The sequence below is a fragment of the Camellia sinensis genome, chromosome 10 (genome assembly GCF_055761805.1).
Source record: "Camellia sinensis isolate YWXY chromosome 10, ASM5576180v1, whole genome shotgun sequence".
Classification (NCBI taxonomy): domain Eukaryota; kingdom Viridiplantae; phylum Streptophyta; class Magnoliopsida; order Ericales; family Theaceae; genus Camellia; species Camellia sinensis.
This window is the reverse complement of record NC_138970.1, coordinates 25,566,063-25,582,212: the sequence shown is the minus strand read 5'-3', so window position 1 is coordinate 25,582,212 and position 16,150 is coordinate 25,566,063. Positions and strand designations below refer to the sequence as shown.

The 16,150-nt window shown below is 33.4% G+C and overlaps 2 protein-coding genes and 1 long non-coding RNA gene across 3 annotated transcripts; 1 reads left to right on the top strand and 2 right to left on the bottom strand.

The window, feature by feature from the left end:
• Nucleotides 1-923: 923 nt before the first annotated feature.
• Nucleotides 924-5,270, bottom strand: LOC145801502 (uncharacterized). Its single transcript, XR_014343091.1, has 2 exons — nt 2,053-5,270; nt 924-1,388 (listed from the first exon to the last, which is right to left on the bottom strand). It is a non-coding gene; the product is annotated as an uncharacterized LOC145801502 (long non-coding RNA).
• Nucleotides 5,270-8,054, top strand: LOC114290189 (membrane steroid-binding protein 2-like). The gene is made up of 2 exons (XM_082893223.1): nt 5,270-5,762; nt 7,466-8,054. Exons 1-2 carry the CDS (start codon nt 5,470-5,472, stop codon nt 7,752-7,754), a joined length of 582 nt encoding a protein of 193 aa, XP_082749349.1. The 5' UTR covers nt 5,270-5,469; the 3' UTR covers nt 7,755-8,054.
• A 1,156-nt stretch (nt 8,055-9,210) lies between these two features.
• On the bottom strand, nt 9,211-13,557 carry LOC114290188 (PLAC8 family protein). Its single transcript, XM_028234085.2, has 4 exons — nt 13,385-13,557; nt 12,198-12,451; nt 10,428-10,654; nt 9,211-9,795 (listed from the first exon to the last, which is right to left on the bottom strand). The coding sequence occupies exons 2-4, from the start codon at nt 12,373-12,375 to the stop codon at nt 9,625-9,627; spliced, it is 576 nt and encodes a 191-aa protein (XP_028089886.2). The 5' UTR covers nt 12,376-12,451; nt 13,385-13,557; the 3' UTR covers nt 9,211-9,624.
• Between the last annotated feature and the right edge of the window lie 2,593 nt (nt 13,558-16,150).

Here is a 16,150-nt window from a genome sequence, read left to right as displayed (position 1 = left end):
AACATGCATGCATGAAATGAGTTCCAAATCAACACAATGAACCAATTCTAGACTTGAATCACTAGAGGCTCAAGAATCTAACATGAATGAGCTCAAACACATTACAAAGAGGGGTTGAATTCCTTACCTAGAGCTTTAGTTACAAGGTGTGGAAGTTAAATTTGCAACCTATGTTCCAATTCCTTCAATTTCCAAGCAATTCACAAGGTAGAACTCAATTTCTCTCCCTCTCCCTCTCTTGGTCGGTTAAGCACAAGAAAATGGCTGAGCAAATGTGTTTTGATTCAAGTATAAGGCTCAAGTGTGTGTATATGAGATAGTGGCAAAATGGTAAATATGGCAAACTCTTTAATTGGCTTATTTTAATCTAATTTAATCATACCTAATCAGTTTTCAGATAAATAAACCATAAAATCACATTAATTATGAGGGTCACGGAACATCAATCGGTTTCTAATTCGGCCGCCGATAAGGCCTTCAATTAGCAGTTTAAACATATAAACATGAACAGATAATCAGACAATCAAACAGATAGAATGCAATTAACTAACATATGCTCAGTCAATTCAGTTCCAGTTTCAGTCAGTCAGTTCAGTACTTTTAATCAGTTCAATTATCGGTCAGTTATCAGTCATTATCAGTAAACAGTATGAGGGTTGTTACACTAGTTGAACGGATAGTTCTTGAACTTGTTCATGCAATTTAGCATTTTCAATTTCAAGCTCCGAATTTGAATACCTCAATTGTTGAATTGTTTTTGTATCGTCTTCTTTTTGAACCTCCAACATCCTTAGTTTCATTTGGATTGTGCTGTCTTTTTCTTAAAGTTCTGAGTTAAGTGATGTCAAGGTTCTTATTGCAATATCCTTTTCAGTAAATAATTCAATCCAATTTCTCTCTTCTTCTTTTTTAGACTGAGAAAGTGCCTTTAGTCTTTGACGTTGATTAGCAATTTGGGCATCATTTGATTCCTCAGATTCTTGAGACTGATGCATTGTTGAGCCACAAAAGCTATCACGTTGTTGGTCCATCGGCTCATTACGTTCTTCTTCATCACTTTCCTCCTTGTTTTTTTCTTGTTGTTCATCTTCTTCTTCATCTTCTTCTTCACTGTCTTCTTCTGTCTGTTCATTTTGTTCTTTGTCTTCTACTTCTATTTCTTCACTTTCTTCTCTGGCTTCTGCTTCTCCACTGCTTACTTGATCTTCTTGTCCGTTGCTGGTTTCGTATTCTTCTATGTCGTCTTCTGCTTCTTCATTCCCTCATTCTTCAGATAGATCTTGTAATGTCTCCTTGAATTTGACAATTGCCTTTTTTGATTCTTTCTTCGTCTTTTTACCAAGACAGAACTCCTCTGATGGGTTTTTGACTAGCTGCTTGTTATCTATCTGTAACAGGAGGCTCTTTTATTAGAGAAATGTTACAAAATTCACTGGGAGAAAAAATTCAAATAAGGAAAATAAAATTCATCTAAATGATACTAATGGGAAACAAATTTCAATGAAAATTGTATGGGCCAGAGAAAATTAGAGACAAAGAGTTAATTTTATGAGGCTGAGAAAATTATGAAACAAGCAACATAATTTAGATATCAGAGAAAATCAATCAATGAAGACATATAAGTTAATGTTTGACTATAATTATGTCAGAGAAATTTGGATTCTAGAGAAAATTCATTAGAAGGATAGAAATAAACAGTGTTTATCAAAGATGCAAGGCACATAAGTTATGGGCTAGAGAAAATTACACACAAGGAGATAAAATTTTATGGTTCAGAGAAAATTATGAAACAACCAACATAATTAAGATATTAGAGAAAATCAATCAGGGCATATAAGTTAATGTGTTACAATTGTGGTCAGAAAAATTTGGATTGCAGAGAAAATTGATTACAATAGCAGAAATAAACCAGTAGTAACCAAAGAAGAAAACATAAATTGATAGTTCAGAGAAAATTGATCTTAATCAATCAATGCACAATGAGGGAAACAAAGCGGTGGTCAGAGAAATTTTAAAATTTCACTGAGATTTCAGTAGCAATAGAAATCTAACCTGTCGAGGTGCAAGAGAGTGGACTAGTATCTTCGGCAACTGTTTCGTTAAGGTTTGCAGGTTCCACTAGGCACATCTTGGGAAGTCAGTTGTGTTATTGTCTTCCGAGTCAATGATATTTGCAAGTGTCACATAGCCAATACTGTGATAAAAATTAAAGTAATTAAATTTTTCAAAACGCACAGATTTGTAAGTATGATAACTGCAAATTTGAATGGATATTATACTTACCAGCAATGCAATGACATACCCTGTAACTTTTTCTAGAGTTTTATGCAATGCTATGATAGAATCAATCAATGTTGATGTGATTGCTTCTGGCCAATCATACTGTTTCATTGATTCAAGAGGTTCCACATACTTTATAAAAACCCACCCTATTGAATTTTCACTTGTTGTAAAAAATAGGGTGAGACACAAGTACAATGTAACAATGATTGCTACATCTTTGAAGTCAGTTGGTTGCTTGCCTTTCATTGCTTTGACCAAGGCATTTTTAAGAACAGGACTAGTGAGCCTTGTGTCCTTTTGGAATCTTCTCCTTAAGAATACAGATTTTGGCTTTTTAGAGTATCTTAATGACATGGCTCCTTTACCTCATTGCAAACCAAAAATTAAGGTCATGTCATTTGTTGTAAAGGTCAACTTCTTTTTACCAACTGTGAATGCTTTTGTTTTTTCATTGTAACATTGGATTATTGCAACTACATCATCATCAGATTTCCTAGATTTCTTTGGATCCATCCTTCTAGTGGTTAGAGCTTGGATCAAATACCAGAATGGGGTCTTTTGAAGCTCTACAAGTTGGTTTGAATTGAATTTAAGTGTTTGAAAAAAGGAGACAACAGATGAGAAGTTGGATCAGTATTGAATGTTATAGTGAGCTTTCTTTCTTTGGAGTTTAACAGGTTTTTTGCCTCTTGAGCTTGAGTCTTTTGAAGTTGGGGTACTCATCTAGATGCTAGTTGCTTCATCACCTTGGACTTGTGTGTTTTGGCGAGGAGTTTGTGGTGTTTTGCTGCTGGTTTTTGATCTTAGATCATAAGAAGACTGAGAAAGTTGTTCTTTCTTGCTTGGTGTTTCCAGTGTTTTGCTACTGGTTTTTGATCTTAGCTCATAAGAAGACTGAGAGAGTTTTTGTTTCTTCCTTAGTGTTTCCGGTGTTTTGCTGTTTTTACGTTTTGTCATTTCTAAACAATGATTAAAACATAAAGATGTCCACATTAAATCCCAGAGAAATTTAAACATGCCACAGAAAATTGGACATGTCAGAGAAAATTACAGATAATGGAGAAAATTACAGATAAGAGAAAATTGGAGATGTCAGAGAAAATTTCAAATAAGGGAAAATTACAGAAAATTGGACATGCCAGAGAAAATACAAAGTAATGTAACACATGCCACTGAAAATTACACCACATTGAAACCAAGAATTGAACAAAATAAACATACCAGAAAAAAATACACATTCCGGAGAAAATTACACATTTTTGAGGAAATTTTCATTCTAGAGAAAATTTCAATTCATAATATTAAAATGCCAGAGAAATTTACATACACAACCAGAGAAAATTAACCATGATAGAGACACACAAGGGAGGAAAGTGATGTGATGTGGTCAGAGAAAATTATAAATACCAGAGAAACTTAGATAGAGGCAAGAGAGTAATAAACATTCCATAGAAAAATACATATTCCGGAGAAATTTACAAAGCAGAGAAATTCATAGACAAAATCACAGAAACATGTTCAAGAATAAGATCAAAACACAGAGAAATAACTTTTTTTCAAAATACATATGTCAGAGAAAATTCAAATAAGAAGCATTCATTCCAGTCCATAATATTAAAATGCCAGAGAAAATTAAACATGATAGAGACACACAAGGGAGGAAAGTGATGTGATATAGTCAGAGAAAATTATAAATACCTGAAAAACTTAAACAGAGACAAGAGAGTAATAGACATTCCAGAGAAAGATAGGCATTCTAATTAAAAATAATATTACAAAGAAATTTACAGAGCAGAGAAATTTATAGACAAAATCACAAAAACATGTTGAAGAATAAGATGAAAACACAGAAAATTACTTTTTTCAAAATAAACATGTCAGAGAAAATTGAAAGAAGAAACATACATCAAGCAAAAACCAGAGAAATTCAAATGCCAGGGAAATTTATAAATAAAATTACACAAACATGTTCAAGAATAAGTTCAAAACATATAGAAATAACTTTTTTCAAGTTCAGGTAGCTTTTTATTACGAAATTGAAACCCTAATTCATGGAAGGTTAATATAAAATGCAATTAACTGTATTTCCAGAGAAAATCTGGTTGTATTGTATAAAAACTTACCAGAGTTAGGATGAAACTTGAATGATGAACTGATATGGCCTGAGATGAAGATACGACGTGACGAAGATGAACTGAGATGACGATGAACGATGAACAGTGAAAACAAGGTCAGAGAAATTTGTGAGGAATGAATGGGAATGATTTTTGCAGAAGATAACGAAACTCTAATGTCGATGGTAAAGATGAAATTGAAATCCTAGTTCTGCTGTTCTCTTGTTCGTGAAGATGGTGGATGCTTGGAATGGAACTCAGACGTCGGAATGAGTTTCGTTTCTGTGTTGATTGTGGGAAGGGTATTTTGGTCCACAAAATAATTAAAAATGCGCGCCAAGTTGTTCAAGAACCTGATGCATCACTAATTTTTTGTGTCATTTATCCTCTAAATTATTATTATTATGGATCTTAAAAAAAATTCCACTGTAAATTACTTCTAATAAAGTTTGGAGCTATTATCACGAAAATTAGAAAATTAAAATTTTGACTTTAGTGTCTTAAAAAATATTTAAAAAGTAACAAAAAAAAATTTAGACTCTGTTTGGTTTGTTTTTTAGAAAAAATTTTAAGAAAAATTATCTACAAACAAGTTTTCAAGAATAATCAAACCAAATAAGTTTTTTCAAAAAAAAAATCAAAATTTTGTTTGATTACTTACTTTCCAAAATCACCCTCTGTCTTTCATACACATCAAATGAATCACTTTTTTAAAATTCTCTCCGAAGCAATTTTTTTAAAACCATTTATGAAAAAAGACAAATCAAATAAATTTTCATATTTTTTATCTCAAAAATTACTCTACAAACATAAACCAAACACAAACATAAACCAAACACACCGTTAATCTCTTTTTGTTTTTTATTTTTGTTTTTGTTTTCTTTTTCTTTTTCTTGACAGTGTCAAAATTCGGTAGGTGAGAGTTTCAATGGCTTACCTATATCCCCTCTCTCGTCTTCACTCGAACAACCACCCCTTCCTTCCCGCAACCCCTCTCTCTCTCTCTCTAAAACACAGTCATTGCATTTGAATTTGAATTTGAATTTGAATTTGAATCGATTCTACAATTAAGATGGGTATGTACACGGCGGCGATGGGTGCGATCACGGAGTACACGGGGCTGTCTCCGGCGGCGTTCTTCACAATCCTGGCGGCGATGGTGGTGGTTTACAAGGTGGTGTGTGGGATGTTTGTAGCTGTGGAGGACTACACCGCCGTGAAGAAGGCCAACGCCTACGCTCTCCGGGAACCAGTCCAGTTGGGAGATGTGACCGAGGAGGAGCTCCGAGCCTATGACGGTTCTGATCCTGAAAAGCCCTTGTTGATGGCCATCAAAGGACAGATCTACGATGTATCTCGCTCTAGGTTGGTTCCAATTCATGATCATCATTCCTGGTTTATTTGTCTGTCAAGCTGTTTGACCATCCTGTTTGGTTTCTTAGAAAATGAAGGAAAATTTGGACCCACCTAGTCCCCTTAAGGCCCTGTTTGTTATCCGGACTGTGATAGATGAACAGTGAACAAAGCTTCCGTTTGTTTTGGTTTTGGAGGTTCGGATTCGTAGCCTGAATGGACTATGATAAGGCCTTGGTGAGGGTATTAGTAGTCCGGACTGGGAGATGTTATTGACAAAGTAGTCCGTTCAGATTGGTGTTATTGCAGGTCTGTCCAGAAGTCCGGTCAATCAGTCAAGAGATTTTTTTTTTTAAAACTTGTTGGCATTTTTTTTAACATTAATGTTTAATATTTTTATATTTTTTAAAGTAAAAATCATAATTTTATTTATTTTATTATTTTATATAAAAATAATTTAACAACCTTCAATTCTCACCAAAAACAAATATAATTTTATTAATTTCCTCTCTATTAATCCTTTCACTAACAACCCCTCTCTGTCAATCCCTTTCATTCTACTTTGAAAACAAATAGGGCCAAAGATTTAGGATTTAAGGCCATCTATAGCCCTTATTCAAAATTTTACTCGAATTTAAGTAAAATTTGAGTAGACCTTTATTTGATATGAAACACTGACCAACTCATATTTAAGCATAAATTTAGCTACAAAATGGGTCTTTGAAAGATTTGGGTAAACATTCAAGTCTCTCTTGATTTGGGTAAAAAGATGTTTAAAACTCAACTTAATATAAGTTTGAGAGTCTAGGAGTAAAGAGGTTTTGACTGATTTTTACCCAAATTTAAATTTGATAGTAAGTTTGAGATGTCTTAAGATTTTAGGGTTTAGGGGGTGAAGCACTTCATGTCGCCTCTTTTATTGGGCTGCATGCTGATTCAGCTCGTTTGGATTAAGGGGTTAAGGGGTTTGTGAGAAGAAAAAAGAAAAGAAATGGAGAGAACGACAACTCATATTGTCGATGCCTCAATTATTGGAGTGCAAAGCTTCGATTTCTATCAGCTCGTTGGGATTGTGGGGCTATAAAAAAGATGAAATGGACGGAAGGAAAATTGTTATTATTGATGGAGAATTCTATGATACACAATACCATATGCACCTTAGTTACGTCATTTTTTTCTGTAGATATGTTCAATTTTTCTCTTTAGTTATGACATTATTTTGACATATTTGGTTATAATTTTTTTGTGTTTGGTTAGGATTTTTTTGAGTTTGGTTAGTTATGACTTAAAAAATATAAAGTTATGTCATTTTCGTCTATAGTTATAAGGTAGTATGTACCGTGTTCTTTCCCATTGTTGATTGAGGAGGTGATAAATGGTGTGAAAGGGAGCGATTTGGATAAAATTGTTAAAATATCTTAATTGTCTATCTACATACAATGCATTATGTGTTTTCTTGTCTTTTTGTTTTTATGTAAATTAACAATTATGTTGTTGCTGAAATTCTTTGAAAAAAGATAAATGCGTAGGGAAATTGAATGAACAGAGTATACGAGAAACTGGAACTTTATAGAGTACCTTTTGCAGTTACCTTGCATTGCAATGGTGGAATTCTTTGCATGTATACTGATTGCTCATTCTTGAAATTAAATATTTATAGCCCTTTCAATTGTTATCCAAAGATAGTTCCTGATTTTACTTCACCTTACGTGCAGGATGTTCTATGGTCCTGGTGGGCCATATGCTTTGTTTGCTGGAAGGGATGCAAGCCGAGCCTTAGCTCTTATGTCATTCGATCGTCAAGACCTTACTGGAAACATTGAAGGTCTCAGTGCTTCTGAGCTTGAAGTTTTGCAGGACTGGGAATATAAATTTATGGAGAAATATGTAAAAGTTGGGCAGCTGGTTTCTGAAAGAAAACTGACTGAGCCCACTGAAAATGGGGATAAAATGCCGCAGAATGCAGAAGAAAATGGAGCACAGCAGCCGCTAACTTCAGATTGACAAATTTTCCTGTTGTGTAATTGATGCAAAGCTTGATCCTAATATGAGCTCAAGCTGAAAATCTAGAAACATCTGAATCACATCGCATGTCTACCAATTCAAAGAAAATATAACAATGCAAACATTAATATGTGAACTTAGATTGGTTGCTTGTGCATAATGGTTTTGTATCTTTTCAATTATTGTCTACCTGGTTAGCCCTCTGTAGTAGTTCCATTTGGATGAGCATTACTGATGTATTTGATATATGATATATGCATTCTTACATTAATCAAATGTATGATTTGGCTTATTGTTAAAGCTCTTTGTTTCAGTATGCATATATGATTTTTAGTATGTGCTCTTGGAAGAACCCGAGTTGGGATGTTCAAGACAAATGAACCGCTTCGCATACCATTATTTGTTGAGATTTTATGTCACTATGTATACAAGTGATGAGCCTTGAGGAATGAACTTCCCTTATCGACTATATTTATACATGTTATGTTGAAGACCTGTTTGTTTCCATGCTCCAGTTTTTGGAGGACTCTATATATTGAAACATGTCAGTCTCTTGACTTGTACTCTACGTATGGAATGAGGTTGTTGTACTCAAGCCATGAGTTGGCATATGCTCCAGTTGTTACACATGTTTAATTATGAATGCTTCTGCTATTTATACAATTAGGCCTTTAGTACTTAGTGACAACGGGCCAGTTACAATCGTATCCTACTTTGGGGTGTATTAGGATAGTGACTGAGAGAGAGAAACAGAGAGTGACATTTTAGAGTAAACATGGATATGAATAAACTGAGAAATCAAATTGGTAATGAGTGAAATCGGATATAAAACACTAGAAGATATTTTGATGATTTTTGTGATATGAAACTGGTTATACTTGCCACATAATGTGACTCTACTTGCACAGCAAGATCTAACCCAACTTACTCCAAAATATAACCAACTACATACCACTAAAACTAAACTAACTTTACTTACCCAATTCTATTTGTTGCACAATGCGATCCCAATCATGCACTTCACATGAGATTTCTTTAAAAAATTATAATAAATAAAAAAAAAAAAAACACTAAAAATTGAGTAAAGAACCATTGACACCTTTCAAGACACTTTGTACAACTACTTTTTCTTAAAAAAGAAAAAATCCTCTGGGGTTGAAGTCTCATAATTTGTATACTACTAAAATTTAGTTCCTTTACATGACATTCTTTTATGGGGTTGAAAATCATAACATTTATACTTACCTGGGGCATTCAGTTGACACTCTTTTTTTTTTTGAAAAAAAAAATAATAATAATAAAACAGACTTAAATTTTCAAAGTCACCTTTAATTTTTTTTAAACCAAGGAAAATATGGTCAATGTGATTTGCATACCACACAACTTGGATTTATGAAATTAGTACAAATTTACCCTTGTAGTTTAAAAAAAATTATAATGTAAAAGTGAAGAAACCTTTATATGGGAATACAACTCACAATCTTACATATATAGACATCACCACCCATATCCATATGACAATGTAATGATAGAAAACACGCATAATAAAAAAACTCAACAACAAAAAAAAAATTATACAAAAATAACAAATCTTACAAATTTTTTTTACTAACTGATGTGTTGCACAAAAACTTCGAAAAATGAAACATGACCGGCTTCATGATATGATCAATGCCACGTCAGCAAGTAAAAAATGTTTGGTAGATTTGTTAGCTTGTACAACATTTACACAAACTCAACTGACCACACTATTAACATGATGAAAAATGAAACAACAGGCTTGAGTAATAAACTCTGGTAGAGGATAGAGTGATCAAGTCAAGATATAAATGCACTATGATTTGATAGGAGAAAAATAGGTAAAAGATCATTATTTGGTGGAAGCCAGTTCCATCGTCTGGACCGGAGGAGCTTTGACTGCCACCAAAGATAGATTAGGGGAACCAGAATCACCAGACCTTTCATGGATTTCCCTGTATTCTTGACAAACGGCACACAAATGGCAGAAAAAATGAGTCACGAAGTCTCCACATGGTGCCTCCTGCATTTGAAATCAACAAGAGACAGTGAAACCAAGGATTGCATTAACAAAATTGAAAATGGGGAGAGCTCTGAGGCTACATATTGGGAATGTGAGAAAAAGTTTTTTGAAATCATAAATAGTGTATTGAATTTAGTGATAAGTATCTTGGGATCTACATATTTTTTGTCTTTTCCTTATGCACCTTGGACACTTGTTAGCAAGACCCATAAGAAAAAGGCATGATGAGTAGAGAAAGTATTTTACTACCTATGAAAAATAAAAGAGATCAACAAAATAAACAATTTACTTTATAAGGAGACTAAACTTATTGAGGAGACTAAAAGAAATTCGAAATTATATTAAATTATAAACACTACTTTAGGAATAGAAATTACATAAAAATTATAATTCAATACACTAAATGCCTAAATGCCTAAATTGAAATTATAATTTTCTAGGGAATCTAAAGAATAGGAATGGGATTGTGATTGCTAACCAAAAATTAAATTTACATGAAGTAATATTGGAAAAACATGTGGGAGTGGTGGGAAATTATATAAGGCAATCATTAAGAAGATAAAGACAGGAGTATTAGCCCAACAAAATAGCATTAAAGTACCTGAATATCAAGCACAATGAAAATGGCATACCTGCAGGTTATACTTTGCCCTCAGTGCCTTGCGATAGCCACAGGAATAACATGCAACAAAGCATCCAGGCAACCCCAAAAGAATGCCATCAGTTAACAAGCAACAAACAGTATTCACAAGAGCCCACAAAATGAAATGGGTCATGCATGATCCTATCAAAGTTCCAGATCCCAAAAACTCTGCATTTTTTCCAAAAAGAAAGCAGGGGCATACAAGACCTATACAACCTGGGAAAAAAAATGGATAATAAAAACACAATTAGTTTACAATTTCCAAGTTATTAGTTGATGGGTTCATTGTTTGCTACCATAAGAGGAAAATAGAACATTTAGTAAAACTAAGTCATATCCTCTTGAGAGTATGATTTAAAACATTGAAGCCATTACCCAATTGCATGATGGCAGTAACCATTACAAGGTTTAAGTTGACACGTCCTCTCTCAAAGTGCAAACTAAAATTTCACCAAAATGCCAATGAAGAAGCACCTTCGTCTAACTAAAAAAATATCCATTCTAGTCATCAAGTAATTAGTTCTTTACATGACGAAATCGGTAGACAGAGTTAATTGGTATTGAGTTTGATACTCACTAGGCTTCGAAGTTTATGAAGTCTTATTCTTTTTAGAAATTAGTTGAACTTCTAATTAGGAAGAATACCTTGTTTGCTCAAATTTTCTTAAACTAGTTGACCCACCACATGCTCAAGGCAAATGGACTTGATACCACAACAGTGATGTAGAAGGGCTTGTTTCCCTGTCATAGCAATGAGGATCATTGCATTCCAATGGTCTCAAAACCAAACTCTTATTAGAAAAAAGAGAGAGAAATCACATCCAATATACAACTCGGACTAGTTAAATTGTATAAAAAAAAGGAAGTCAATCCACTATGACTGCAATTAGAAAAGCTAAGTGCTAAACAATAGTGAGTTGTTGCAAAAGGGGAATATAATTATTAACAGTCAATCATCTGCATTATCTTTTGGAAACAAAATAAAATCACTTGATTGTAATGTAACACATAAATTGTAATATAAGAATTGATGAGCAAGTCTATCAAAAAATAATTTTAAATTTAACTAGGCATACAATCCTCGACATAACAAAATGGCAAAAAATGATCCATATAGCCAACCCCACCTTTTTGGGACACGAGGCTTAGTTTGGTTTGGTTTTGATGATATACCAAAATGAACTTTGTGGTTATTTATAAAATAAAAAGTGAGTGGTCAGCCCGACCGTTTTGAGATAATCTACTTTTCTTTACCTTAATCTCAGCCATAAATGAGTTAGGGAAATGTGCAAAGTCTATTCTAGAAATATCTCTACTAATAACCACGAAATATCGTATCTTATATCCCTATTCTATTGAAAACCCATTCTTCTTCCTAACATCAAGCATCATCAAAGTTAAAACCACTCAATTCTAATTACTCCCATGAAATAACTGATTGTAGATAGCGTTATTCTAAACTTTTCAAATGTTACCATACATCAGTTCGGTTTCAATGCTGAATTTTCTTCTCTTTTCCTTTTGATTTTTTTCCCTCTTCTTTACCTATCAGTCATTCTTCTACTCATCATATTTGTCTATCAATGATTTGTTGAAAACCCTTACAAGCTAAAACCATATGTTTTAAGGAATAGCACAAGAGATGGACATTATCGGAGATGAACACTCATTTGTTTTTATTTTTTTACTCAAAATGCACCTTTCATTAATTTTCTTTTCCTTCTGATAAATCAAGGTCACAAGGCAGAAAGTAGCATACAGCTCTGCAGATCATCGCAGCAAGCACAGATTCCAGAAGACCACTGTGCAGGGGCACTGCTTATGCCAGGATGAGCAGAGACAGGGATTTCATCATTGGGTGCAACAACCTCAGCTTCTATATCTGATTGTCCCAAGGGAATGTAAGCTGGTGGAACATAAGTGCTTTGACCTCCCATCCTTCCCTCAATGGCAAAACCAATATGTACCTACCAGCTTTCCTCTACAATACACTTCATCTAATACTTTTCTCAACTGTTCAACAAACCAAAGAAGAAATAGGGTTACAGGCCAATTGTTGAAAACTGTTGGACAACCAGAAAAGAACTGTGACATCACAAGTACATCATAATCATAAATGCATAATGGTATAAAACAAAACACAATCAAAAGGTTTTCTTTCTTCCCCCCCTTCTTTTCCTTGAAATTAATTGTATGTAAAATTAAAAGATTTGTTGTGTAATACCAAAAATAGAAGATGTTCCTAAAATTATTAATGCTATGCTTGGATCTAGTATTTATCAAGGGAAATGACATTACCTATACAAATTCTTTTTTTTCATGGGTAATTAAACTAAATAAAATGATTTTTTTGATAAATATATATATTCATTGTTTTAACACAACCGAAAAGCGGAAAAGAATAGCTTCTTTTCCTTCAATTTATTTTCTTATCTTTTCCTCTGGAAATCCAAGATCCAAGCATTGCCTAAATGGTAAGCACGAGTCTCTCAAAACAAGTAACTCAAAATTTAATAGTATTACTAAACACATCGACCTGCAATTGCTATTTGATATCCCAAACTGTAAAAATCACAATGAAGCATAAATTATCCTTTTAAGGATAATCCTTCTAAAATTGCACACTTTCTTAAACCAAAACGAATATCATTATTCACTCGATTTGAAGATCATGGAGAAGAACGATGAATCAGAATTGATCGCACACATATAAATTGACCTACAAATGCTAATCAATATTCCCAAAACTGCAGAAATCACAAGGAAACCTAATTATCAATATTCACTTGATTTGAAGATCATGGAAAAGATATACTGAAACAGAACGATGAATCAGAGAATCTTATGACAACATTTAAATTATCAACACATACTCAAGTACATACATATATGTATTGCATAAAATCCAGAGAGAGAGAGAGAGAGAGAGAGAGAGAGAGAGATTACCGTTCAGCTAAACGACATAGAAATGGAACATTAAAAATTGCCCTAGATAGATGGAGAGGGCAATAAATAAATAGAGCCCAATATGTAGGGCGGTTCATTTTCTGGTTCGCCCGGACATCGGGTTCAAACAAAATTAACTAATTTCACGATTTAATGTGAAAAAATAGAAATAAAAATTAGATAAATAGAATGACATTTCCTAATAAATCTAATATATATTCATGACTTCGAGTATATTCAACGTTTATTTTTATTTTTTTATTTTTTATAAATTTGAGTAAAAATTTCATCTTTTAATGAAAATTTTTAAATTTTTATCAAAATATCGATTGACTAAGAGGACAACCGGATGGATGTTCGGTCAGTCGACCGATTTGGCATAAATTGACCACAACCTGCAGTATAATTTTGAAGGAAGAGGATGTCCAGGATGACGTCTACAACAGTCGCCTACAAATTTAATGAAACGCTCTAAGCATCTTTAATTTAATGAAAAGTTTAAAATATCCTCAATTTGATATTGGTTTAATGTTATGATTGGAGTACTAAAACTAGACTTTTTTTTCATCAAATTTAAATTTGACGAAAGAAAAATTAAGCATTAGAGACGCTCCTATAAATCAATTAATCTTATAATTCTTATCAACTCATAAGTTCTATCTCACATTAAAATCTTTCAAATAAAACATATCCATATTTGGAAGAGTATTAAAATAATCAAAAATGATTTTTTCCCCGAATTTGGCTCCCCCTAATCCCCCAAATGCCCAAAACGACCTTTTTTTTTTTTTTTTTTCTTCTTCTTCTTCCATTTTCGACGCAGAAGAGGGAGGGGGAGAGAAAGAGAAGAGAGGGGAAGAGGAGGAGAGATGGCTCGTCATCATAGCCCCGTCGTCGCCTCCGCCGATGCCTCGCAGGTCAGCTCCGATCATCGCAGCTCAGCTCTGGTTGATGGCCCCTCCAGCTCCGCCCCACCCCGCCTCCGCCGCCACTCCACCCTGGTTGATGGCCCCTCCAGCTCCGCCCCGCCGCGCCTCCACCCTGGTTGATGGCCTCTCCAGCTCCGCCCCGCCTCGCCTCCTTCTTCTTCATTCTCTTCTTCTTCCTTCTTTCTTCCTTCTTTCTTCTTGGTTGATTAGGGGCATTCGGGGCTCCCACATTCGGGCTCCCAATCACAGCTCTAAAATAATATTGCACACATTAGAAAGACATATATTTGATAAAAAATTAATAAGATAATCTTATTATTACTGTTGGGTTTTTTGACTTTCGAAAGTTAATAATGTAATTTGGAGCGTGCCAGGAAGGATCAATCAGTCTTTACAGAATTTTAATTGTCAACCAATTATCAGACGATTGTGTTAAAATTCTTTCAGCCTCAATGAAGAGGACTTTTGCTGGTGGCTTATTTCAGAAACAATTTATAAGAAATAACAAGTACAGAACAATTCAGAAACTAAATTTCATTGAGTAAATAAGAACTTACAATGAAATGACCCAACCTTGAAAATATTTACAATAACAACTACTTGAGACTACTCCTAAGAAATGAAGTATAGTATAGAAATTAAAATGCTGAAATGTAAAGAACTAGAAATGTAAACTGGAAATAAATATAAAGTAAATAAACTGGTTTCTGGATCTGAGTCATTTCATTCTGGGGCCTTATATTCTATTTATACTTTTCCATGGCAACCGTCGAAGTGGGCCTTCAACTGTTGAAATATATTCCTACGAGTGCTGATCATGTTCTCTCATTATTAACCCCACTACGCCATTTTTGCAGTTAGGCTTCCCTTCTATATTTGAATTTAAATTGTAAGCAACCGTAAAGACACGTCACCTCGCGTCTTTCAACTGTTCCAATGCTATGCAGATCCACTAATACCAATATGAGTTGCCACGTGTCTGTCTTTGATTGGAGACTTACCCTAAATCCCCACATTGCCCTTTTCGTGCCACATGTCAAGCTGGAGTTGGCTTTTACAAAATATACACCCAATAGCTACATTTTAAGAATAATGATATACTTGATGAAAGTTTAATGATAATAGTACACTCATTATAATAATATTTTATTGACACATTTTGATAATGACATATTTGACAAAAAGTTTAATGAGACAATAATACATACATTAAAATGATATCTCATTACCACATTTTAAAAAGAATAACACATATGATAAAATTTAATGAAATAATAGTACACAAATGAAGCATAATCACATTTAAAATCTCCACAAAATAAAGTGAAAAGATATAACGGTGTATTTTTTCAAATTCAATAAGATTTAATAATTTACAAAAAATAAATAAATAAATAAATTCATGAATGTTTCCGTATGTGTAACAATAAAATCAAAACTTGCAATAACGTTTTCTTTTTATCTGTCTTGCCCATTTTTTTTTAGTGGAAATTATTTATAAATCTGTCTCCTGAGGACTTTCGTCCTGTTAATTTATGTAATGCTCTCTACAAAATTATTGCAAAAGCTCTTGTTATCACTATAACAAAATTTTTTTATTTTTTATTTTTGCCCTCTTTGGTACAATTTATTAAAAAAAAATTATAACTTTGTAATTTTTGAGAATTTATATTAGTATATTTGATATAACTTTTATTTATAACTTGTAACGTAAAAATAATTTAAATAATTTTATTATGAAAAGAAGGTGTGTACAAGCCTATTTGTAACTTACATTTTTTTAATTATATTTGTTACCCAAAGACAATATAAGAGTGGGGTGAATTAGGTTTTTACA